At 39.5% G+C, this 25,380-nt stretch overlaps 1 protein-coding gene across 1 annotated transcript in view; it reads left to right on the top strand.

Moving 5' to 3' along the window:
- The window catches only part of ADAM12 (ADAM metallopeptidase domain 12), a 183,919-nt gene that overhangs the window by 45,686 nt on the left and 112,853 nt on the right, over nt 1–25,380 (top strand). Inside the window, exon 3 of the mRNA XM_040562848.1 lies at nt 486–559. Within this exon, the coding sequence (XP_040418782.1) occupies nt 486–559 (74 nt within the window). The remainder of the gene's footprint in view (nt 1–485; nt 560–25,380) is intronic.

The raw sequence follows: 25,380 nt of genomic DNA, 5'->3' as shown, positions 1-25,380 counted from the left end.
CCACCCTGCTGACTGTGGCCATAGCGCTGCAGGTCTGCTCTGAGGGCAGAGGCACCAGCTTCCAGCTTGGCTAGCAGAGACTGGAAATGGTCATGCAAAGCGCAAACCTGATTACCCTGATCTCAGTTCAAAAAATCCTACAGCAAGACTGAACATTAATAGGAGATTATATCAGTGTTTAATCTCATTGTACTATTATATGGAGCGGAAAGTGAGAAAAGTTATAACTGTATCAGGTATCTCGTGGGAATGATGTGGACTTCATTGCTATGCTGATCTTCAAGACATGCTCTGGTGTGGAAAGATGCAAGTTCTCGAGATGGTGTGTTGCACACCACGCTGTCCCAAGGACACTAGCGTGAAGCCCCGTGGGTTCGCACTGTGCCAGGCAGGGCCAGATTCTGCATCTGATGTGCCCAGATCCCTGGCTGAGAGAGGTGCTGGCTCTGGTTTTAGACTCATCCGACTCCGTTCTCCTTTTGCAGAATCACCCAGCCCTGCTGCAGGTGGTGGTACAAGCTGAAGGAAAACATCTGGTCATCCAGCTGGAGAGAAACGAGTGAGTACCCTTGGAGCACGTTCACTTTGTACCGGCATTCTTAGGGAGGGGTGGTAATGTTAAAACTGAAGGGTTAAATGTAACCTGGGGGCATGTTTGCTACTGGGCCCTTACAGAACATGCCCCTCCCTATCTGGAGTGTTGTGTTCCAGTTTGATCGTAGGCATTTGCATTCTGCTAAGAAAGCAAGGACCTGTATGTATGTCTGCATTTCTGTGGGGCTGAAAAGAGAAAAGCTGCCTTCACTGCTTTCTTGTTCATCACTCTTCCTATTTGGTTTGGGTTTGTCCTCCTTTCCCACAGTAAGACTTTTATTCACAATAATGTGGAAAATGCTACAGTCTTTGGTACAGTTTTTGGAGGACTTATCCCTCCTGCTGGTGCCTGTGACCATGGTTCCCTTTGTGCAGTGGCTGTGGGTGTCTGCTCAGGGAGTATGAGTCAAGCAATGGGACCTAACCCCTGGTGGACTTTTAAATGGGAGCTCTGTGGGTTTGTTGGCAAGGGGCTGATGATGGGATGGATGTTCATGCTGCTCATGAGGCCCATGATCAAAGCAGAGCTTGAACAGCTATTTGTGGGCTATAAATATTGCGTCTTTTTCCATGTGCTCTTGACAACTTGTGCTCATGTGCAGAAGTTGTCAGTGATAGACACCAGGAGATGCTGCAGGGAGGGTCTATGGGATGGATAGCAGCGATCATCCTGTGAGCAGAAACCATACACCAGCATGAGAGCTGGACAGGGACCAGCCTGGTGGCTGTGGGCAGCATTCCCCCTTGGCTTTTTACAAAATGCTTTTTATTTCCAGTCATTTGGAGAAACCCTAACATTACCCAGCTGTGATAGAATCCAGTTCACTTTATTATTCAACATTAGGACCAAATCATGAGCTTTCTTTACATTATTTTCTATGTTTCTTTATTGTTCCTTTGCTATCCCTGAAAGGAATGTAGTTCCCCGATGCATAGGTTGCTCTGTTTGAGCAACTAAAAGAGGGTTTAATTCATTTAGTAAACAGGAATTTAACTTTATATTCTCTTAATCTTTGTCAAAGGGTGTGCCTTCCTTCAGGAATGTGAAGTATGCAGCAATTGAGGAAACTATTTGCATTCCTGTCAGCGATTAAAAGAACATAAAACTGCTAATACAGGCCTTGCTGAACATACCAAACTCTCTTGTACCTGTAATAAAATCAGATTTAGAAAACTGTAAGATACAATCTCCATCTCTTTTAAAAACAGAGATGACAGGACTATAAATTAACTCTCAAGAGCATCTGTTTGACTAACCAGATTTGGAGAATTCCAAGCCCTGCTTCTTAAGAAATACTTAGTAATGGTTATTTTCTAGTTCACCTGTCTGTGGTGGGGCGTACACCAGAAGGTTTATGTTCTACAAGAGTTTTGTATGGTGATGACAACATTAGGTTTCTTGTCTTAACAGGATCTTCAACATACTTTTACTGTTGTAAAACACTAAAGTTAGCCTTGCCTGTGCTTAGGGTTTGTAGCATATGAGGCAGTTCACTGATCCCAAACCACAGAAAAAAAGTCACAGTTTTGCAAAATCATTTTCCTCTTTTTTTCCATTTAGCACTGCTAACTTTTAATTTCAAGACAAATAATGGGCTGAGAGTTGCAAGTCAGTGCGGGTGTGTGCGCGGACCCATTGACAGCGTTGGGTGCTGGGTCATTGCCACCAAGAGGCGAGTGGCAACAGAGGAGGTGAGGGAAGGGAACATTTTTTGCAACATTTCCACGCTGCAGCTCCTGCCTGTGAGTGTTTGAGGCTGCAGAGAGGACCAGCAGCTGTGCTTACAGACCCTGTGTCCTCCAGCCTGCCCATCCTCCTGAGGTTGGCACAAACCAGCTCAGATATCTTGAAAGCCTTGCTGCTCAGCACTGGAGTAGCCATTAAGCCAGCATGCTTTAAGTAGCAGTGTGCCAAACACAAACATATTTTTTGAGTAGTAAGTGACAACAGATATGAAGCTCTGATACGTGTGCTGTTATTTTACTGCAGTTTCATGTAAAGCATGCTGTTCCTTGGAGGGTGGTAGGGGTGGAGGTGGACGGGACCCCTAAATTACATAATTTCTGCATTGGGTCATGCAAAAAAAATAATAAAACAACTGGATATGATTTTCCATACTTAGTAGAAACAGCTGCTTTGAGTAGCCTTGACATTAAAATCCATTTATTGAAAACCTTAGAGATTTTCCAAACCTTCAGTTATATTCAAAATATGATTCAGATGCGTTAGGCAACCCCAAGTGGAGACTGATGCGTTAAACCATCTGTTATCTATGGAAATATTTAATGTCAGTTTGGTGTTTTTCTGATTTTTAGATTCAGCAAAATGTGTTTGTATTTATAGGGCAACATGTTATAGTTAGTTCTGAAGGGGTTGCTGGTACCTAAATTCACCACTTAAGGTTTAAAATCTTCTCTGTTTTCCAGCTGTAGTATTTATTCATTAAATAATTTGGTGATTATTTTTCAGGTATCGCACATCTGTATTTGCAAAAACAAACTTATTTGCCTTGAATTTACTTTGTCGATTGTAGAAAACTGACTAGCAAGCTTATGTCGCAATGAACATTTCTTGCTATGATTTATTTGCAAAATATGATTGCACTCTTGAGAACCTTGAGCTCTGTAGTACCTTAAATGTTTTAGAAACACTTGTCATAGAGAGAGAGATTTCCAGAATCAGCATATCATCTCTCAGCTGCAAAATAAACCACCCTTAGGAGTAGCTGGCTATACTGGTGTACATCACATCAGTAATACTGATGCACTTCTGTGGTGCAAGGGACAATAATATATGCACATAGAAATTCCTTTAAGCAGCATGTGGATCTTAGAGGAAAATTGTCTTAATACTGTGAGTCAAAATCCCCATAAGATTAAATCTGAGTTGCAGAGTAGAACAGTATGTGACTACTTGCTGTTCGTCTTCAACTGGAAACATTTTACTCTCTCAGAAGTAGGTCTGAATACAGCAAAGCACTTAAGTATTCTTTTAACTTTAAACATATGAGTAATCCAGGTAAAGTCAGCGGAATTACTTATTTTCAAAGTTAATTTCATGCTTAAATGATTTGCTGACAAAGGTCATAATTACGGATGTCAAAGAAATATAACTTTGAACAGATGTTAGAGAGCTTTTTCAAATCCATGTACAGCGGAGTGAAGGGCAGTTAAAGATAAAAAGCTGAGATAAGTGGAGGGCACTCAAGGGACAGCAGGGAGGTAGGACAGCTTTGCCCTAAGGATGTCGGCATCAGCTTCTCATCTCAGGTGCTTCTTGGATGGTTTCATTCTGGTGGGAATGTGTGCCCCAGTTGTAAGGGGCAGCAGGTCTGGGGGGACAGATGGAAAGGCAAAGCTCGAGTGGTTCGGAGTAGCAGTTTACTATTTATTTCCACATAATCTCGTGTTCTTTTTGGTCAGGTTTAAAACACAACCTTTAACAAAACAATATATAAAGGGGCGAAATATATGAGGTTAGATCGCTGCTTTCCCCCAGTGAAAAAAATTCTATTTTTTCAGGAGGCAAAAGCCGCCCCAGGCCATGGTGTAAGTCTCCATCTTATCCTCTAAATCCCCTAAGACCCCAGGACCTCCAGAAGTTGAGAGCCTCTCTCACTGTCCCCTCTACATGCTCACCACTTCTTCATGTCAACACCATACAAGGGGTGTACTGGGAGGTACTGGTCTAGCATCAAAGTCCACTTTGAAAGCTTGACCCCAGGCCAAAGGAGGTTCCAGTAGTATTCCCTTGGTTGCAAAAGCAGACAATCAGCATCTTCATGCACAGTGACCTGTTCCAGAATCTTTTATTTTTTTTTCTTAAAAAAAAAGGAAAGAAAGAAGTAGTTCTCTCTTCTTTTCTGTCTCTTCATTTCTGCCTGACCTTTCTGAATAGGAGGGCTGATTGGGGTGCAAGTGGCATTCTAGCTGCATTAATTTAGCAGGAAAACAACCCATTTCCATGGCCAAAGAAAGTAGCTGACAAAATCTGTTAATGAATTGACACACTTATATCCAATCAGTGGCTTGAAATACAGATAGAGAAAACAAATCTAAACAAACAAATGCCAACCAGAGAGGCAGGACCTCTCAGAACGTACTTGCTGTACTTGCTGCTGTAATTCCGTGCTGTAACTTAGCCAAAAAACAGTGACCCTTGAGTGTTTTATCTGCAAATGCTGGAGCCAGAAGCTGTACTGCAGCATTTCAGTGCAAGCTGACAGTTGGGAATTCTCTTTAATTGACATAAAAGTTTCACTTTAATGGAAGTAACGATTTTTCCCTCCCATCCTGGCAGCAGTCAGAAGGTCTACACCACAGCAAAATGTGAAGATTCAGCTACTGCTGGTACAGCACAGCTGGTGTCAGTCTGTGACACTAAGGGTACAGGCACATGCTGTGGGTTTGTAACGTAAGGACAGTATACGTAGCATGGGCATTGAAATACCGAGATCTGCTCAGTAACAGTGAAAGGTAGCACAGGCTGGTATCAGCAATGGTAGTCAAGGTTTTGTGGTTGGGGCTGTGTGTTTTTGGAGGCCTTTGTTGTATGGTTTTGGAGCGGTGTGTTAAAGTGAAAGGGCTCAGATCCATCAGGGGAGAAAGTACTGCTTTCTTGAGCTGTTCTTCCTCTCCTGGTATAAATATACGAAAAGAAAGGAAAATTAGAGAGGATGTTTATAGGCTGAAACAATATGCTGGAAGTGGAGGGGATGGAACTTCTATTCTGGAGACCTTGCTGTGGCTGAATGTCATAATCTCTAACATCACCAAGCTTCTCCTCTTCCCATGTCCCAGAAAACAGTGGGGCAATGGGGCTGTGCTGAGGCTGCTGTAGAGGACAGAGGGCTCTGTCCTATTCATGGTGCAAACCCCAAGTCTTGGGCGAGCACATGGGTCAGGGGAGCCCGTCCTTGCCCTGCAGCCTTGGAAAAACTTAGACTCAGAGAAGTTTAGCATTTCTGATTTTATCCCAGAATTATAAAGCTTGTAATGCAAAAAAGCATGGGGAAAACAAAAAGTCTGATGGGTAGGGCAGGTGCTGTTTTCTTGGTGTGTATTTTCCTGAGAATGGTCGTTTCCAGTGCTGCATCAGTTGACAGCTTTGAACCAACTTAACACAAGGTTTTGATTGTTCAGTGTCTGTCACTCAGAGCAACCCTAGAGCTGTACCTTCCAATTAAATATATAACAATAATAGAGAGGAAAACATACATGCTGGTGCAATAAATTTAATAAAGAAGTGCCTGCTATAGATTTTGTTCCCTAGATATACTGCAGTGGTAGATTATTATATTTTCAAAACTGTGTTTTAATCTCCCCATGTACTGCAGCATGTGAGGCTTTCAACATTTCATTTCAGCATCGCTCAGCAGAGAGGTTGGGGAGGAGAGCTGGCTGGGAGAAGGCAATAGGAATGCGTGCTCCCTCCCTCCTGCTGGAGTCAGCTCCATCGCCGTGATAATAAAAACACAGGCAAAACATAATCATCTGTGACTGCAAAATAAATAATTAGGGGAGAGACAAGAGAGAAAAACAGCTTTCTGGAAAGCCTCTAATCTCCCCCTGATGGTCATACGCCAGCCCATGTGCTGCAGAAGCCTTGGCTGCCCAAGGAGCAATGGCCAATGCCGAATCGTTTTGCAGGTTGGCAGGTGAAGCAGGGGTGCATCCAGCTGGACCCAGGCTTTGCTCACAAAGCTCCTGGGTGTTCCTCACATGTTTCTGCTATCTGCTGCTCGGGCAGGTTTCAGATGGCTTTTGTTTGTTGTGTTTTTTTAATTTGTTTCTAACAAGAGTGAGCAGCGTTTCAACAGCAATGAAGGGGAAGCATTGAATTTTGTTTTGCAGCATTACACGGCCTGTCATTACCCAGGATGTTTGGTCTCCTTTACACAACACATGTAGTGATACCAGGCCAAAACCTAGAGGATTCTCCTGCTTTTCAGAAACATTTGTTTATATTGCTTTCTGGCCTCAGAAAGACAGGGAGGACTGTAAATGAGTTTTCAAGTCAAAATTGAGGCTGAGCCTGCTTTTAATGAATTTTCTATTAGATATTTTCACTTTGATGCTTAGTCCCAGGGGTCCAATGTCTTTGAATGAGAGCAGATATGTGACAGTATGTCTAATATCTCAAGAATTTGTTTTCTTTTTGCATGCAGTGGCATTTTACTGGCACACGCTCAGTTTCTAGGATCTCAGCTTCTCCTGAAGGCTTTGCAGAGAGAAACTAAGAGTGTTGCCTTGCAAAATTTTATAGGGAAAGATGCCAGCTGTTTAATTCACTTGTAGTGTTCACTGTTTCATGTATTTATTTTTAGAGGGTTAGGAAATACAGAGCACACTGAAGTACAGTTCTTCAGATGAGTTCTCTGTGATTTCATGTTGCTTTTGGAAACGAGGAATCAAAAGGAACAATTCAGTTCTGCTCATAACCTCCGTTTGGGAGCCTGGTCCCACCCCCACCAGCAAGGGTCTGGGTGTCTCTTCCAGTGTGGACTTTGGCTTCCCAGATTTTGACTGATCTCTGCCAAACTGTCCCAGTGCTTGCTGAGGTTCTTTTCAGTAATGTGCAGGGATGGTTTCTAGAAGCATTAATAGCTGGTGTCCCTCTCCTTGCCTGTATGGTTGCGAGGATCCCTGAGCGTGCCCTCCCAAATCACATTCCAAACATCCGTTATTGATTCCTCATTGTGAATATTGGGAAATGGAAAAAAAGTTCTGCAATACAGATTAATGTTTATAGAGGGTCAAGGTTTTGTAAAACATAATTCCTCTTCTACATCTGAGCGAACACCCACTCAAGGCTTCCCTCCTCAGAACACAAGATGCACATCTGCAAAGAAGTGAACCTCATGGTTTCCCTAAGACAGATAGATTTTAATACGACAGACGTCTCTGTGTCAGATTGCTGCTGTTGTGTGGCACCTGTTTGCATTGCAGTCCCTTTAGGTGACTGTACCTTCCCTGAGTTTGCACTCCCAGGTGTTTGGCTGATGTAGCAGAAAGGAGATAGCAGCAGGAGGAGGATGACGCATGTCCCGGCAATGCTTGTCCATGTCAGTGCAAACTGGAAAAAAATCACAACAGCAAAAAAATTCAAGTAACGGAAGGTCTTCTAAGCATTGTCTTTTTTTTTTTTTTTTTTTTGTGTGTGATATTTAAGGTTCATATCCTCAAGTTTTCTACTCCATTATAAGCTTAAAAAACAAAATAAATAAGTAAATAAATGCCCTGATAGTACTGTCACAGTCATGGCAAAATCCTTAACTATTAGTGTTTTGAGCTCCTGGGACTTGGTTTTACACCCCTGTAACCTTCAAGGAAAAAAAAAATCTGAAGAACTGAGTGTAGGATGTTATTAAGAGAATGAGGAGAAAATGGCCATCCTGCTCTCCTGAAGAGTTCATACCTTAGTTTCTTTTAAAAATCTGTCAGGATTGGAGTGCAGGAACTTCCACGTCAATTTTGATCTAATCTGGCTCTCTTTTTTTCCTTCTTTCTTTCTTTCTTTCTTTCTTTCTTTCTTTCTTTCTTTCTTTCTTTCTTTCTTTCTTTCTTTCTTTTTCTTTCTTTCTTTCTTTCTTTCTTTCTTTGTTTCTGTCTTTCTTTCTTTCTTTCTTTTTCTTTCTTTATTTTTATTTCTTTCTTTTTATTTTTCTTTCTTTCTTTCTTTCTTTCTTTCTTTCTTTCTTTCTTTCTTTCTTTCTTTCTTTCTCCTCCCTTCCTCCCTTTTTCTTTCTTCTTTCTTTTTCTTTTTCATTCTCTTTTTCTTTTATTTTTCTTTTTTTCCCCCTTTTTTTCTCTTTTCCACCATTTTCTCAAAATCCCTTTAAAAGCCATTTCCAGGTGTATCTGAATTTCCACAGACAAAGCAGGGCAACATTCAGTGTTTTGATCTTTCCTGTTCTGCTTGGGGTGCAGGTGAGGAGGCCGATGGGCACTGTGCTCTGTAAAAATATTTGTGTCCTCACAAAATACGGGGAAAGAGGAGGGCCAGTGTGAGGAAGAAATCACTGCCCTGTGTCAGTAGGAGAAGAGTGCGTCCTGTGGCTGTTTCCTTGGGCACAGTGCGGTTCAGCAGACTGATGTAAGGGTTCTTTCACATTTTTTGAAAGAGGCGTCGGTGACTCAGGCCGCAGGCATGTCTGTGGGGCTGCCTGCTGCAACAGCTGCTGCTCTGCACCTACTTGCGGAAGGTTTTCCTCTTCAGGAAAAAAAAAAATAATAATAAAAGAAGAAAAAGAAAAGAAAATGAGAAAAAATGGAGCAAAAAATAGGAGAGAAAGAAAGAAAAAGCCAGCTGCGAGGTACTTAAGGACAAGAATCTTCTGCATGAAGCTGGATTCAGAGGCGAAGCAGATACTTTCCTGGACGCTAAACCCCAGATGCTTTCCAGAAAATGTCAGTTCCTGTCCAAGTGACAGAGCAGTTTCTCAGGGCTGCAGAGGACGGCTGAAAGTGCCGCCGGAGAAACAAATCCCCCCTCACAAAGCGCTCTGGGGCGGGAGCACGCGGCAGGGGTGTGCTGGGGCTGCTTCCAGGCGTGCAGGCCCCACGAGCTCGCTCGCCGCCCCGGCAGCCGGCAAGCAGGGATGGCCGTCCTTAGGTGTTGCATCTCCTTCCTGCAGAGCCGTAAGGATTAGTTCCTTCACGTTTTGTAGATGAAAAGCAGCATATGAGTGCTGAGTATTGCAATATCAGCCAAGAGGGATGATTCAAAAAGCAGAGCCTGTATGAAGTGTCCTAGTGCAGAGGAAATACATATATGGAAACATAAGCTTGGCAACGGGACACTTTTTTTTTCCCCTTCTTTGATGTCTGGCCTCAGTAATCCAGACAGATTCCTTCAAAAATTCGTCCAACTTATTTCTGCGCTTTTATCTTACTACCTGCTACTTGTTCATTTGAAGTAGCTGTGAAAAATATCGAGTACCTGGCTGTATGTAGATGTATGCTTTTTGCATGAATAAGGTAACTTGAGTACACTGTAACACTCCCCCTAAACGGGACTGTTCTTGGCAATTTACACTTCCCGAGTCCTCTTGGGATGAGAGCAGAGCTTGCCTGTTTCTTCATCTGACCCACATATTTGCACTTTCTCAGTGTGGTTTAGTCCAGTAAAAGCACACTGTCCTACTCCTATCTGGTGCTCTTTTTTCCCCAAGGAAAAAAAAAAAAAAGAGTTATGTTCAGTTACAGCTTGAGTTAGGGTTCAGTTTCAATGCAGTCTCTATCACGTTACATATTTTATTAGACCAATATTCTGGAATCTGCATTTTGCTAGTGCTTTTTTGTATAAAATGATCATATCTGATTACAGATTTTCTGTAACAAGAAGGAATAAGAGGAAATATGCATCTCCAGCTCTTGGATCAATATAAGTAAACTTCTGGCTTCAGAAAAGTTGTACATGACATCTATAAAAATGTCTAAGCATGTTGCTTAGTAAAACTTAATCAGAAATATATATATGCTCTTCACGGTCTTCAGAGGAATGGCCAAGGATTTACCTGACAGAAGAATTTATATATGTGAACATATATATGAATAGTATTTTTATTCTGGATTGTAGAAAATGGAAAAAAAAAATCTGAATGAGAATTACAAAATGGAAGTTGAGATATTTTTACAATTTGGCTTTTACTACATTCCTGAGAACAATGGAAATAATTTTATTCTACACCTCGAAGATAGTCTAGAATTTTTCTCTGCTTCCCTCTCTGATGTGTATTAATGAGGTTTACAGACAGGTTCTGTCTTTTCTCCTCAACACAGGTGCTCATTTGCACTTTGTGCTGTCCATCTCTGCTCTTCCAAGTGATAGGTAAAGCTAACTCCACATTTTCCCTGCCTCTCCAAAATCATTTATACTTGCTATAATTTAATACCAAGGCAGCAAATGCCTTATCAGTTTTGAAACAGCGGTCTGGATAATTCTAAGCAGATGTCTCTCTTTCTCTAATCACAACATCAGTTATTTCTTGGTCAGTCTTGATTAGCTGATTCTTACATAATGAGAAAGCATAGTTAATGGCCACTTGTATGTGGGTTGAACATGCTGAAAAGAACAGCTTAGCCCCTTGAGAACAAGAGGCTGATGAGCCAGTAAAATCAAGCTAAATGGAATGAGTCTTCATTATGAGTCATTAGAAAAGATGACGCTTTGGCTAACAGATGAAATATCTTTGATGAAGACCAGTTGTAAAAGCACAACTTAATGCTTAATAAATGTATTGGGGTGACTCATAAATTCAACGTACACATTTGTTTCTTTGCAGTACGTGTCAAGTCCGGTGCAACACCATTTCCTATGTTAGATGTGTCCCCTGGCTGGATATGGCTTTAAAAAAGACACTCTTACAATCACTGGATGAAATACGACTACACGATAACTTGGCAGAGGATTCAAAATGAAACTAAGAGTGTTCAGACCTACTGCGTTTGGCTGGAAAATGGGCAAATCTCCCATTATGGACTGACTAGTACCTGCTAGGTGTATTTGATTAGACCTGAAATTTGGCTAGTTAGAGATCGGGCTGGATTGGTGGAAGCTACATGTTCCACAGACTCATTGGATAGCTTATGCAGTTTTAGTTGGACAAATAATAATACAGTTTATAATAGAATCATCTAGGTTGGGGAAGACCTTCAAGATCACCAAGTCCAACCATCACCCTGACTTACCAAGTCCCGTCACTAAACCACGTCCCTTAGTGGCACATCCACACATCTCTTAAGCACCTCCAGGGACTGGGACTCCACCGCTTCCCTGGGCAGCCCATTCCAAAGCTTGAAGCAGCAGGGACAAAAATGTATAGTTAGGGTATTTGAAGTGCTACACAAGAAGTGAAAAACAGAATATATCTCCTATCTGTACATAAACAACTCTCCCAATAAAATAATAATAATAATAATAATAATGTAGATAATGTGATTAGGTGATGTTATTAGGCAAGAGATAGTGTGAGATAGTGTTGAGGAAGCATGAGAGCTGTCAATGACTGTTACAAATGTTTCTGAAACTAAAATATTTTGGGAGGGAAGGTGGTAGGCGGTTTGCTTATTTGTTTGTTTCTTGTTAAAGACATGAGTAGTTCTTACTGCCTGCTGACATTAAAGAAACCAAAAGCAAGTAGATACTATTTTCACTTGTACTTTGGTTAAGGTTGAAGAGAAGTGATGTCTTTGTTCATAAAGGAGTTGCATCATCTTTGAAAATCTTCATCGCTTTATTAAGTGAATGTAAATTTTGGCAATTAATGTCTTTGCAAACTATTTACAGGAATACTGCTCAAGTAGAACAAGCACTATACTTTTTATGAACTCAAAGGTGTAGTGATTTAGTATAACATCCTATTTTAGAAAACATTTCTCCTTAAAAGATTTTTATCCAGCAGTTCCTCTTTAATCTTTTTTAAAGAATAAGAGCTGTTATTTTCAGAAGAAAATATATTTTCAATAAATTTGGAGCAATATCCATCAAATTGCAAGTGACAGTTCCTTGAGAGAAGAGGAAGAGCCACAGGTCCTGAATATAAAGATGGGTTTACCCTGACAAAGTTTGCCCAAGCTGTTTTACACGGAACACACATTTTCTGTTAGTTTAGCAATTTCTTGGGAGGAAACCACTCACCATTCTCTGAGCAGCATCAGATGGACTGCTTTATTTGTTGCTTTCCACAAGGTGAATCTATTTGTTTCATAGTAATTTAACCCAGATCAACGGTGCCGTCCCAAAGACTTCCTGTCCTTATTGCTGTAAAGACTGACATTGTCGTGGATCCGAATTCTTGTAGAAAGAGGAAGAGAGACACAAGCTTCCCAGTTTCCTGCCAGTGCTTTGGTGCCAGTGCAGCACAGTGCCTGGCCGGACACTTCCTAAGAGAGGACATCACTGCCGCCACTGGTGAGCCCCACAGTCTTGGGGTCCAGCACTGGGAACAAAAAGGCCAGCAACATATAAATATATTTAATAAGTAATGAATTCACTTAGTAGGAAAGGCCAGTGTAGAGAATGAATTGTTTAACAGATTAATGTGAATGTCTTTTATATTTTATAAACCTCCCAAGTCCCTGGTGTGCTGAGCCAGGTTTTGTTTATGTACATGGAAACATGAAATCTTTTCCAGTCCCTGTGCAAATAACACAGAATTGGACTTCATTGCATTGGCTAATTTAACAAGTCCTAGGAGGCTTTTTGTTACTCGGTAATAGAGGAGGGGCCACAAACTCCAGAACTGCTGCACCAGCACAATCTCTTTGAATGAAATAATCTTCCTTACTTTGTAAGCTCTCTGTGAAGAGTTTGCGTGATGGGTCTGACTTCACAGCGAACACAGATTTGTGCTTAGGGTCCTTTGGGGTCACCCAAAATGCTGAGCAGCAGGTGAGAGCCCTGGTGGCCAGCTCCAGCCCAGGTTCCTGTTGCAGCATACTCTAGTATCAGTTACCTAATGAATAGCTGAAGGCACCTGTTTTTGGTGAAGCTATGATTTTTAATGAAGGATTTAAAGATCTTTAATCTTTATAACACAAAGCCTTAATATTTTAGAACTGGGAATTTATTTATCTCTTGTAACTAGCGGATAATCATGTGGCGCTGAGAAGCAAAGCATTTTAAACTGCTGATATTATTTCTGTTATGCCTGGTAAATAGAGCTAATGCAAACATCCCATAAATATTTTAATAGCTTTTTCCTGTATTTCTTTAGAAAATATTTAAAGAGACACCTAATTTTGGACAGAGATACTTCTTGTGTAAACCCTTGTTAATTCCCTTTTAATGACTTTATTAACATTATTTAATTGAATATTGATACATTTAGAAGTCCTTTAAGCATCCTATTTTATTGAAGTTTTACACTCACATATTGATAAGTAGCACAATGTAAGGTCACTGATTAATTGCGTCTTTGCTTAATTCCATTTGAACTACTTCAACATGAAAGACAAAATGTAGGTACAGGAGAGCTCTCTTTTTTGATCAACTTTCTGTAGTTCATATGCATAGTTTGTACCACTTAATTTAAGTTCATTTAAATTCCCAATATGCCCAGTTAGTATGTGTGTGATCACACTCACAGAGCTTGGGGAGCCTAAATATTTTACTCTGTGAAATGTTCTGTCTTTTATCTCTTCTGTTATGAATAATTTACTTGTTGGTACAGCTTCAGAAGTGAATCCTGTTCTGTAAAAGCATATATGTTTTACTGGGAACAGTAAGTATCACAATGATATTAGCTTTCTCCTTGGAAAATGTCCTTACAATATGATAAGTCTGCAGAGGGGTGGATGCCTTGTCTTGTGTTACTTAGCTTAATAGCCAGCTGCTTTTCTTGTATACTACCACAAGCACTGGCACTACCATACATTTTTAATCATAACATGGTTGCTTTTCTCATCTCAAATGTTCTTTCTTTATAAACATTTTTTGCAAAGTTCACACAGGGTGAAAATCACTTCAAGAGCAAAGGGACTGTGGCAGATCATGTAGTGTATTGAAACCACATCTCTAGGGCTTTTGCAGTGCACGATTTTTGTGTAGGCTTTCTGCAGTAAGGTGAATTTTGTACATTTCCCTAATATTTACTAACCTTTTGTTAAGACAATTAGAACTGTAGCAGTTGTATTAAGTTACTTTTTCATGTTTATATTCATTCGCACCATTAGTTGAAACTATAATATCACTTTCACTTGAGTACTCTTACTGTGTAGGTTTTGAGCAGTCTGACAATATCTGCAAATTAAAAAGTGAAGGTTGTGTCCTTACCTATTTTCAGTTCAGCAGGAAAACATTTTCAGTTTTGGCAGTAGAACTAAAGGAGAAAAATCTCTCTTTTGTTGGCTTTCCCATAATCCTCTTATTAAAAAACATACGGGTTTTCCATACAGGTAGACTATGGGGAGAGTAAGTAACCCCTTTTAACAGACATACCTGCCCTTGCATGATCTTCAGAAAAAATCCAAGCAAAATCCACAGAACTGGGATCAGACTTCAGGATCGGATCTACTGAACGTAGTAGATAATTTGTGACATAGGCTGGAAGATCTAAGAGACAGTGTTAATACTATGAGGGTTAGAAATTTGGGAGGATTCAGTCATTCTGAATGCAGATGGTTTTGGATTTGCTGATACCACACGATCACAGTATTAAATCATGTATCTTCCATGCAATCATGAAATCATTCAGTCAGGTGGTTCTTCTTGGAAGCTCACAGCACGCTAAGAAGCGCTAGAGACAAATATCTGCCTGGTGGAGGTGATGGAGGAGAGAGAAGCTCAGGAAAGCAGTACACTTAAGACTCTTCTAGGAAAAGCTTTTCTTGCACAGAAAGATGGCACAAGAACTGCTGTTGAAAATGGTGTCACTGTGGTGAGCCTTGGAAGTCAGGATATCATGGATGCATTCAGACAGACTGCTGAAACTTGCTTTGGTTTTCACCTCCAGAAGTGTTCTGAGAACAGAATTTTTTAAGATTTTTTTTTTAAATTTTTTTTTTTTTTTACTGCAATCCAGGGATAAGGAAAAATTAAGATAATACCTCAGCCCAAGCAAATGAAGAATGGTAAATACATGATTGACGGTGTGATTTAGGGACTAAAATGTTTTGCACACTCAACAATTTGCACTTCAACACAAGAAGTTTTGCACCAGCTGGGTTGTAGAGTGCTCACCTAACATTGGAAGAGGATGTTGGGAAACTCTCTGTCCTATTAGGAAATTATATCAGGAATGAGGTATACCAGGACTAAGGAAATCAACATGATACAGCAATGCCTAATTAAATATTGTACAGGAAGAATAGATGAGGTCAAAGAGGCACATTACTCATCTAAGGTCATTTTAGTTTGTAAAACTGTGATAGTGTCAGCCATGAGAAACTCCTGTGTGTTCTCCATATCATTATTTTCAGTTGCCTAAATGAAAAAGATGTTTTTAAAGAGAAAAGTAGAAAGGAAGACAACAGGTAGAAACGGGAGAGAGCAAGTTGGTCACAGGATAGAAAAAGGAACTTAATAGCTTAACAGATTGAAAATACTCAGGTTCTATAGTAACGTCTAATTTTTGTCTTGGATCTTGGAGAAAGAATTTTATTGTCACCAGGTTTGGCTGACTGATTTTGTTTGTTGACACTGATATAGAAGAAGAAGCAACTGTTTTCTATGTGAAAATATAAAATAGAAACATAAGATTTAGAAGCATAGGATTTTGTCAAATGGAGCATAGACAGGAGTCTTTGCATCCACCAGCAAATGAACAAAGGCCTAGTAATGGAGTTGAGGTGCAGTCAAGAAAAAATTAGGGGGCTTCAAGTTTAGAAAGAATTTTAGGATGCAACTTTAAGCACTAATGCAGCCCAGTTTGGAGCTTGGGTATGTTCATGCTCTGAATCAGCTGCATGTGTTTGGTTCAGAGGAAAAACAGGAACTCCCCTCAGGCACACTTCGAGAAGAGTTAATGTACTATTCAGATATTTTAGCAAAAGTCAATTCTAATTTATTTCTGTATATTACTAATGTCATTGCATGAATTATTGCAAATGATATGGAGATGGTTATACCAAAAAAAAAAAAGGTTAAATTAGAAAGGCCTAGTATTTTTCATATCTTGTCAGTTATGACATTTAATCTTAATTATGTCTGAATTTGACTGATTTTCCAATTGCCTGAGTTTAGCAAGAGTATGTTGTTGCTAGGACACAGCTACTTGATGTGATACATCTATCATCAACCTAAAAGAAAAATTTTAAAGACTGATTCTTATATTTACATTCACAAACATACTCGGTGTCCTAAATGCAGAAGGACTGTAACACTCATTCTTAAATAAAAACATCTAGAGGTATTTCAGAAATATTTCCTTTTTGAACATGTTGATGGATAAATAGGCAAGAGGAGCATGCTCAAGCCTTATTCTTGTTTCCACTGATTCCTTAGTCATGGTTTGTTTATCACTTTAATGTTCTCAATAATGAATTTATTTTGTTCTGTTGCTTTTCTGTTGCATGTGAAAAGCATCCTAGCACCATTCATTTCTGCCACTGATTTGTTTTCTCCTTTTGAAAATTAATCATTAATATTTAAGAAAGGTTGCAGACACTGCTGGCTCTGCATTCCCTCACAGGGTATCTCTGAATTTCTTATTTCATTATCATCATGATATAGGGGAGTTCACTGCATGCATTCATATGGACCCCTAACTATACATGTAGTAATTATATTCTATGTTACTGGTACTAATTATATAGTGGTGACTTCCAAGGCCTCCTTTTGTAACATTTTGATGGGAAGAGTTGAGGCTGTGGTTTTCAGTGGGCCTGAAAGAGCTGTGAATGCCTGTGTCGGCAGCAGTGAGTTGGTTTCTGACTCTATTACCCCTGAAAGGCCACAGTAAAACTTCTGTAATGATGTAGGAGTTATATATAATATATAATGATCAGACCTGTGATATTCTCTTCATGTTTGATTCATGTCTCAGAAGTACACAGAAGCTCTGCAGGGGGCATGCCTTAGTCCTTGATAATGTAAAAGAGTAGGCAGCAAATGTTTGGCTGTGTTGCTAATGTTTAGCAAGCAGCATCTTTCCTGTTTCTTTATTTTTACACCTATGACCCAACTCTTACAGTGTGCCACAGCTTTGGATGTTGTCCTTGGTGACCTAGCAGTTTTTTTTTTGTTTGTTTGTTTGGTTGGTTGGTTGGTTTTTTGTCCTGAAAGACAAGTAGAATGAAAATGGATTCATTAGGACTCATGCATTATCTAGAAATCTTCCAAATTATGGGCATTTTTGCATCCCTGTATATTCACATTGCAGCCTGGCCATATGATAAATTAGCTCAGTCACACTATAATATTGGTTAGTAATATGTAGGATGGCAGCATAGTTACAGGAGCAGAGCTGGGAAACCCCTTGGCTTCCAAGTGTTCTGTCCTGCAGGCAGGCATTTCTGGAAAAAGTCCCTATAGCCTGTTTTTTCCTCCTGAGAAAATACTTTGAAATAAAATGTTTAGTCAAGGACAAGTCGGTAGTGTCATTAGTATAAGAAAAAAATGGAATACCTGGGCACAACACTTGTTAACACATGAATCGAATACATTTTATGGGACTCCAATGAAATCATGAACTTGAACTGACTATTGCACACATTTTTATCTAGGAAATAAGAGGGCCTTCTAGAACATGTTAGAACATTTCATTTCACAATTCTATAGATAATTTTATTCCAGAACTTCTAAAACTTTTGCTTTATATCAGCTTTTTTCTTGTTGAAACTTAATGTTTCAACGTAGCAGCACTATGGCCAAGGCCATAGTAATGTGTTATGAGAACAGTTAGAATATCATTCATCTTTAGAGTTCAGGAAAAACTAGAAAAAGTTTGAAATTTATTATACTAGAAGACAATGACTATTTTACTAGGGACATTTAGGACTGTCATTTGCATGAAATTAAAGATGTTCTCTTATAAATTTATGTATGAAGTTCTGACAATCCACATCATTTCAGAGACAAAGATTTAGAATGTGATACTGGAATAACATTTGGTAGATATATTGCTAGATCAAAGTCTGTTGATATTAATATGAAATCTCAGTTTTCTTTATCTTTTAAGAGAGACTTTTTTTTTTTTTTTTTTTTTTTAATCCTAGAGCAGTCTGCAGTAACCAGTGGTTCAGCAGGATTTTAGTGCACTCTGTACAGGGAAAGGTAATGCACTATTTTAGCACTCTGTTGCTGCATGGCTGGATATTTTTAAAAGGTCTCCTCAAGTGGGCATTCTGAAGTGAGAATTCAGGGTGAAAAAAACAGCTCCTCTGTCCCAATACAAAAGCTTGGTATGCCAAAAGAATAAATAGATATTTAAAGATGTACAGTAAAGATCTTTTGCTTTAAGGATGGAGTAGCATCTAGGACCGTAATACAAATTCAGATGCCATGAAAGAATTTAAGCAGTAATATTGTAAACCAGAAAAAAAATAAATGGATTGCATTTTACTACTAAAAAAAATCTCATGTTATCACCCTTGGTTAGCATTACTGACTTAGCTTGCATTTTGTATTAGTTATTGAAAATGTTGGTTTTGTGCTTCCCAGAAGAATGCTTCATTATTACATACACAGCTGACATCTTGCAGCTGCCAGCACCCTTTTTAACAAATTCCATCTTCTTACTTCTCTGTTATAATGTATGCATCAGCTTGCCAGAATGGCACTGTATTACAGTATTAGACAGCATGGCAGGGGCAGGTAAAGTAAGTAGCAAAAGTTAGGCAAAGCTGAAAAATAAGACCAAAGAAGCCAGTAGAGTAGATCTGTCATTGACATAAATTGGCCATTGATTTTAACTGAGCTATGTTGATTTACAGTAGTAGGTGACTTCATTCAACATTTATTAGAAAAACCGTAGTAGAGTGAATAGGTGTAATGACCTAGCATTCATCGTTAGCTAAATGATTAATTGATCTGATGCTCATCTTTGCTTAATAAGTTTATAATCTTGATTACCAAAGATGTAAAGATGTCCATTAATATCATGGTCTACAGTCGTGATAAGCAGTGTCCTCTTGACTGCAACACTGATGTATGATTGCTTTCTTCATGTCTGTAGCTACTAATCCGGTCACATTTGAAGATCTTTGTATCATGACATTATTGGAAAAAAAGTGCTCTAGACATCTAGTTTCACTCCTATAGCAATTAAAAACACAATAAATCATAGGATGTTTACAGAACATAACTATCACTATAGTTACCAAGTGTAACTATAGTGAATGATTTCCAGAACATCTGGATGGATGTGGATAACGATATGCAACTGTAACTTATCTGGATGGGACTGTACTTAATTTATGATGAATACTATATCTAGATGGCCCTCTGTAGAAAAATTGTTTGAGCATAAGATTTCTTATTATCTTAAATTTTTCTATTGATTTTGGTAGCCAGTAACATGGGATCTCCGTTGTAATGTGGATGTAGATGAACAAGTGCAAACGTCTGCAGGTAATTTGATTATCTGGGCATTTTCAGCTAGAAAATCTGCTGCTGATGGAGTGATCTAGGATGATAGTGGCAAACCTTTGATCTCTCCTGCTGTCCACCTGTGGCACAGCAGAGCTTTATGGCTTCTGGGCTTCTGCTCTGGAGGCTTTTGTTTTAATATAAGATTCTGGAAATTTCTCAACCTGAGGTGAATGTAGCTGAAGTTATATACACCCATCTGAAATGAACATTTATTACCAGGTGATTCCTTCCAGTCCTATATTCCTGAGATTCTTTTGCAAACTATTATGCCATGCATCTTTATCAAGCTTCTTTTGCAAACTATTATGCCATGCATCTTTATCAAGCAACAGCATAGTTTATTTGTTTGAGGAAAGAAATGTCAAGATTAATTCAGGGACCTAGGATGTTGGGTGAACTTTTGTGGTGTCTTGTGAGGGGGAGGGGACTCCTGGGTTGTCTGATTGGTAAGTGGTAGTTAAGGCCTAAGACCTACTGAATTTGAATTGGATCTAAGCAAACAAATATGTCAGGCTCCCTGAAAGCAAAGTTACTATCCATTTTTAATACATAACAAGGTCTTATCTGCTGAATAGAAAATATTACTTTATCAGTTACAAGTTATCTGCAGATGGTGCTTTAGAGTATTTCTGATACTAACATACAGTTAGTTCTGATACTAACATACAAGTTTTTTCAACTTGTCTTGAACTTAACTTTCCAGAATATCATTTAAGACATCACCTTGCAAGAAAAGGTGTATGCAAGATTTGGTTAGTATTCCAGTACAGATCAGTACTAATTATGTTAGCGCAGGAAGTCAAAATAAACATTAAATTATTTTTGCATTTGTGCCCATACAAGTCTTGTGCAGTGCAATGACTGATTTCTTCAGGGAAAAAAACCTTTGAAGATAGTTTTGGGTCAGTTCCCCGCAATCTGTCTAAGTCAAGCTTTTAATATCATTTTCAAGCATGTTTCTTTGAAGAAAATACTTGACCTCATAGATCATCATATTTCACTGTCACAATTATAACCCCCTTGATAATTAGCCATGTTTATTCAATTTCAGACATTCTGCTGTGCTATTCCTCACTTGTAGGAAGCTGATGATTGGAAATGCAGATTGGGCAGGGAATTGCATGACCTCTGGGACAGACCTGCAGCCCATGTCTAGCTGCTCTTTCCCCAGAGACCTCTCCAGAATTGGGTTGTGTGGACCGATTCATCATCCTGAGCACAGGCCACCTCTTCCTGGGGACCATGTGGGGACAGAGCAGGGAATGCGACCTATGCAGATACAATGTAAAGCATGCTCAGAAAATCAGAACCCTGCGGACAGTTCTGGGCCCTCTCTGTGCTGGTGAAGATTGTAATTAAGGTGAGGACCATACTGTGTGGCTTTATGGAAGGGACATGGGGATCAGTATGTCACCGTATCAGTGATGTGACCAGCCAGGCCAGAATGGAGAACTTCCTTATGGAAAGGCTTTGGAAATAGGCTTCTGATCTCCACAACGGTTTTGTTGTGGCTTAGGGAGATTCAGCAGTTGCATGTGGTTGCCAATCTAAAGTGGTTTGGATTCCAGTGTTTTAATTTGTTCCTTTAGCTGAAGAGTTTGTATAACTTAGCTGTAGCTGAACTCTCAAGCATGCAAAAAGGCATAGCATGAAAAAGGCTTGGAAGAAGACCCAGCTGTTTAGCAAGCAGTCCGAATCATCAGTCGTGAATCCTTTCATTTGCCTATGGAGGAAATAATATCAGATTAATAAATGAAGCATTCAGGGTCTGGCTGGGAGGTATGAAGGATCAAATAACACACGTTCTAGGCAAAGAAAACTCGGACTGTAAATGGAGCTAAGAAACCCTCCGAGTCTGAGCAGTACAGGCTGTGTTATAACCTGATTTGGTCAGGGAATTAACAATTGATCCTTTTAGGGACTGACACTGAACTGTTGGCACTCTTATGTGTCTTCCAGCAGCTTTCATATCTGCGTGAGGCTTGTTACATTGCACACTCAAATATCTTCATCTAAAACTCTGTAAATGTAAAGCTGGGCTCTTATTTTTTTATTTTACTTTTATTTTTATTTTTATTTTTTAAAGGAGAATTAGTACAGTGAGATAGATGGTCTGGAAGAATGGGACAGCAGCAAAGATGCATTTGCTGTTTATTTGAAAGTGTCAGTCAAGCTCTATTGCTGTAAGGGACTTTTCTAAAGATTTTATAAAAGCCCAGATAGGGCAGTAAAAGTGACTTTGCTTGTGCACAGTTTTGCTTGTGGAGATTCAGAATTATTCCTCTTTGAGGATCACAAGGAATCAGTGACAGAATATAAAGGCTGTGCATGAGATTTTCCAGTACTGACCTACTTCTTCTCTCATTAAAATCACTTTGAGTTTTGCCATTGACTTTTCAGGCAGAGTCAGGCCAATATTGTGTGCTAATGAAATTGCTTTCCAGAAAGCTTCTCCAGTAGTTTTGTCCAACCGTTCCAAGCCATGGGTCACAATATGATTTCAAAAGTACTGAGGAGCCCTTCAACATTGTGAAACGTACTTCCTAGCCCTGCATGGCTCAAATTTGCATCTCGTAGGCTGTGGCAGGGAGCAGAAACACCACAGATGGCTCATTTCAGCAGAATCTGCTTGTGCATTTGCCTCTGTGGTCTCCCTCCTCAGGTCCAGTGGAGCAAAAGCACAATGTAGAGAAACTGGGCAGAAATTCAGGGCAGGGCTGCTCTGCTGCTATTGCCCCATGCACCAGAGAGGGGTTGTATGAGATAGGTAGTTTCAGGGTATTCATTGTTTTATGATCAGGTGAGCTTTAAATACATAAGAAGAACTTTTTTTTTCTTCTTCTAATTCATTTGTAATTTCCATAACGGTTCAGTGTTTCACGTTATCTGGACATCAGGCAGCTGGGAGAGCTCGGCCAGAGGGTCACAGGTATAATGGGAAAAGCTTTCCTTTGGGGTTCAATGCATATCCTTAAATAAGAGCTTTACCTGGACCAGGTTTTTCCTCAAGTATCTAGAGGAAATGCTGAATAAGCATAACAGCTTAAATGGATGGAAACCCAATTTTCCTAATATTAAGGGTAGAGTTAGAGCCAGGGATTTGGATTTGGGCTAAATGAACTCCACGATATAAAGCTGAGACCAAAAGAAAAACAGAATTTTAAACTGTATGCTTTAAAGTTAATGAATAGTTACACTGTCTGGTACATTACACAGGAAATAAAATCTCTGTTTCTTTTCAGCATTTTATTTTTAGAGACTTTTTGTTTTTGGTTTTGCTTTTCTTGCACGATTTAGCAGTCAGAAGTCTATAAAAGGAAGACTTGTGCATTCAGGTAATGTGGGGGGATAAAATGCCATTTTTCAAAAAAAAAAATAATTCAGATGTCGAAAAAAAAATATGATGAGCCAGTGAAAGCCTGTGAAAGCAGCAACAGTGTGCCCTCCAGTGACAAGAGCTGCTACAGCAGCACTAGTGACAGTCTCTTGCAAGCTCTCTGGGGACTTCTATACACAGGGAAGCTCAGGATGTTAAGATGAATTAATCAAAACTACAAATTTAATACAGGCTAAGTGAAAATATCTACATTTACTCTCACCACCCTCCCTTCAGTAGATGGTTTCATTCAGATGTGAATTGCACTTAATTTGCTGTAATCTTCATACCCTTGGACATTTACAGAGTTGGTTTTGGCTTGTAGACTAAATTATACTAGAAAAAGAATTGCAGTTTCCACATACATAAGTAGCTGTCATTTGTAATCGTTTCATGTACTTTGATGGATAGGAACAAGGAGGTTTGTGCTATGTTGTACTGAAGACCTTGATTTTGCAACTGGATTCCAGAAGGTAACCAGCTAGTTTGGGGCAGGATGCTGAGACTGAGGGGGCTCAATATACTGATACTATCTTGCACTGGAATTACTCCAAGAAATTAACCCTGAAAGAAAATAGACTGCATTGCAAGAGATGAGTGGAGCTGGAGATCATGGAGAACCTGGCATATTCACCTTCCTCAGGGCAAAACGTGTGTGCTGGGGTGAAACCAAAAGGACCTTTGCAAGTGCAGTTTTTTTGTGTTAACATGGGCAATGAAAATTTGTTTGTTGCTGTAGCATTTCCAACCCAACATTTGTCAGGGGGGCATGAGTGTTTCTTCTGCAGATTACTCATCTGGTTCTTCTTTTCCACATTGAGGCAGTGTTGTCAACTCAACTGGTTTTATTATGAGCATCATAATTGTGTCTTCATTTAGGTTTTCAGCACTTGGGTGCCCTAAGGGCATCCCCAAAAGACGGGCAGTCAAGAGGTAAATAGAGATGTGTTTGTATAAAACTGTAATGACTACACAGCCAAATCCTGTTGTTCTGCATGGAGAGGATGTAACCACTGAGATGTCACTGAGAGGGTGAACGGGCACTGAAACTGGCTCCCCAGGGAAGTAAGAGGTCATGGCCCCAAGCCTATTGGAATTCAAGAAGTGTTTGGGTATTGCTAAGGTATGGTTTCACTCTTAGGTTGCCCTGTGTGGAGTCAGGAGTTGGACTTGCTGATCCTCTTGGGTCCTTACCAACTCAGAAGCCTATCATTCTATGATGGGGCATCCCTTCACAGTAATTACGCACTTTCTCCAGTATTCCTCCAAAACTTGTTGCTGTGCAGGAGGGGCAGACAAGAGGTGGCAACTTTTTTTCTGAACCTTCTTTTATTGTTTGAAGTGTGGGAATTGAGTCCCTTGGCCTTCCTTTCTCTTCTCGTCCACATACAATTGTATACAGAGAGAGAAATCCCAGAACAAACAGGAAACCAAAAAAAAAAAGAGAATGAAACCAAGAAAGAATAACTAAAGGCAAAGTTTTAATCTTAAGAGTCATGTTTTGTTGATCTAGGTGATGTGAACAGAGATTTATAGGGTTGTTTGAGCAAAAGTTGAATGGCGTGTCATCTCTCACTGCTGAATAATTATATTACACACACAGTCTGCCCAAAACACATGAGGAGGGAAATCCTTTCTTTCCAGTGAAGTGAACTGGTCATATGGAGAACAGCTGGAACTGAACAAGACATTGATTTAATAAAATATTATTAGTAAAGACACTACCTTATACTGCAATGGCAGTACTTTGGAGTGGCACTCAAAGTAGTTGCCAGGTAGGAATCACCAGATTTTTTATAATCATTCCTTGGCTTTTTTTCTGTGCTACCTTTTCAGAAGGGAAAATTACAGCGAGACTTTAGCTTAAATATTTGCAAGCAGTTATCTTTTGCATAAAAAAGAGATATTTTAATAAAAAAGATATTTTGAACAGGCTGTTATACATCAACATTTTAGCTGATGTTTTTAGAGCTTTAGAGTGGAGCTGTTTGCATGTTTGTTTGTTGTTTTTTTTTGTTGTTTTGTTTTTTTTTCCCATACATTCATGTAATTTTGAAGAGAAGTACGTGGTTTACAGAGTGGAAGAAACTGTAGGTTTGCATTAACTATTTTGTGGGAGAGAAGATGCAAGCACATAAAACCAGCTTGTCTTCCCAGATGGTGGGAATGATAGAGTTTCTTTAAACTAAATTAGTTCTTAAGGAATTAAATATTTTGATTTCTAAAGTATGTCACTCAGTGTGCAAGTTCTCTTTGACATCTACATTTGCTTTAATTTTTTATGGGAGTTTTCTAGGATCAAGAAATAAATCTCACAGACATTGACTGACAGATATTTAGGATCCTTAGTTTAAGTTTCTTTAGCACTCAGGAGAAA

The sequence above is a fragment of the Cygnus olor genome, chromosome 7, assembly GCF_009769625.2.
Source record: "Cygnus olor isolate bCygOlo1 chromosome 7, bCygOlo1.pri.v2, whole genome shotgun sequence".
Lineage (NCBI taxonomy): Eukaryota > Metazoa > Chordata > Aves > Anseriformes > Anatidae > Cygnus > Cygnus olor.
The sequence above is the reverse complement of the archived record's forward strand: the minus strand, read 5'-3'. Positions and strand labels throughout refer to the sequence as shown.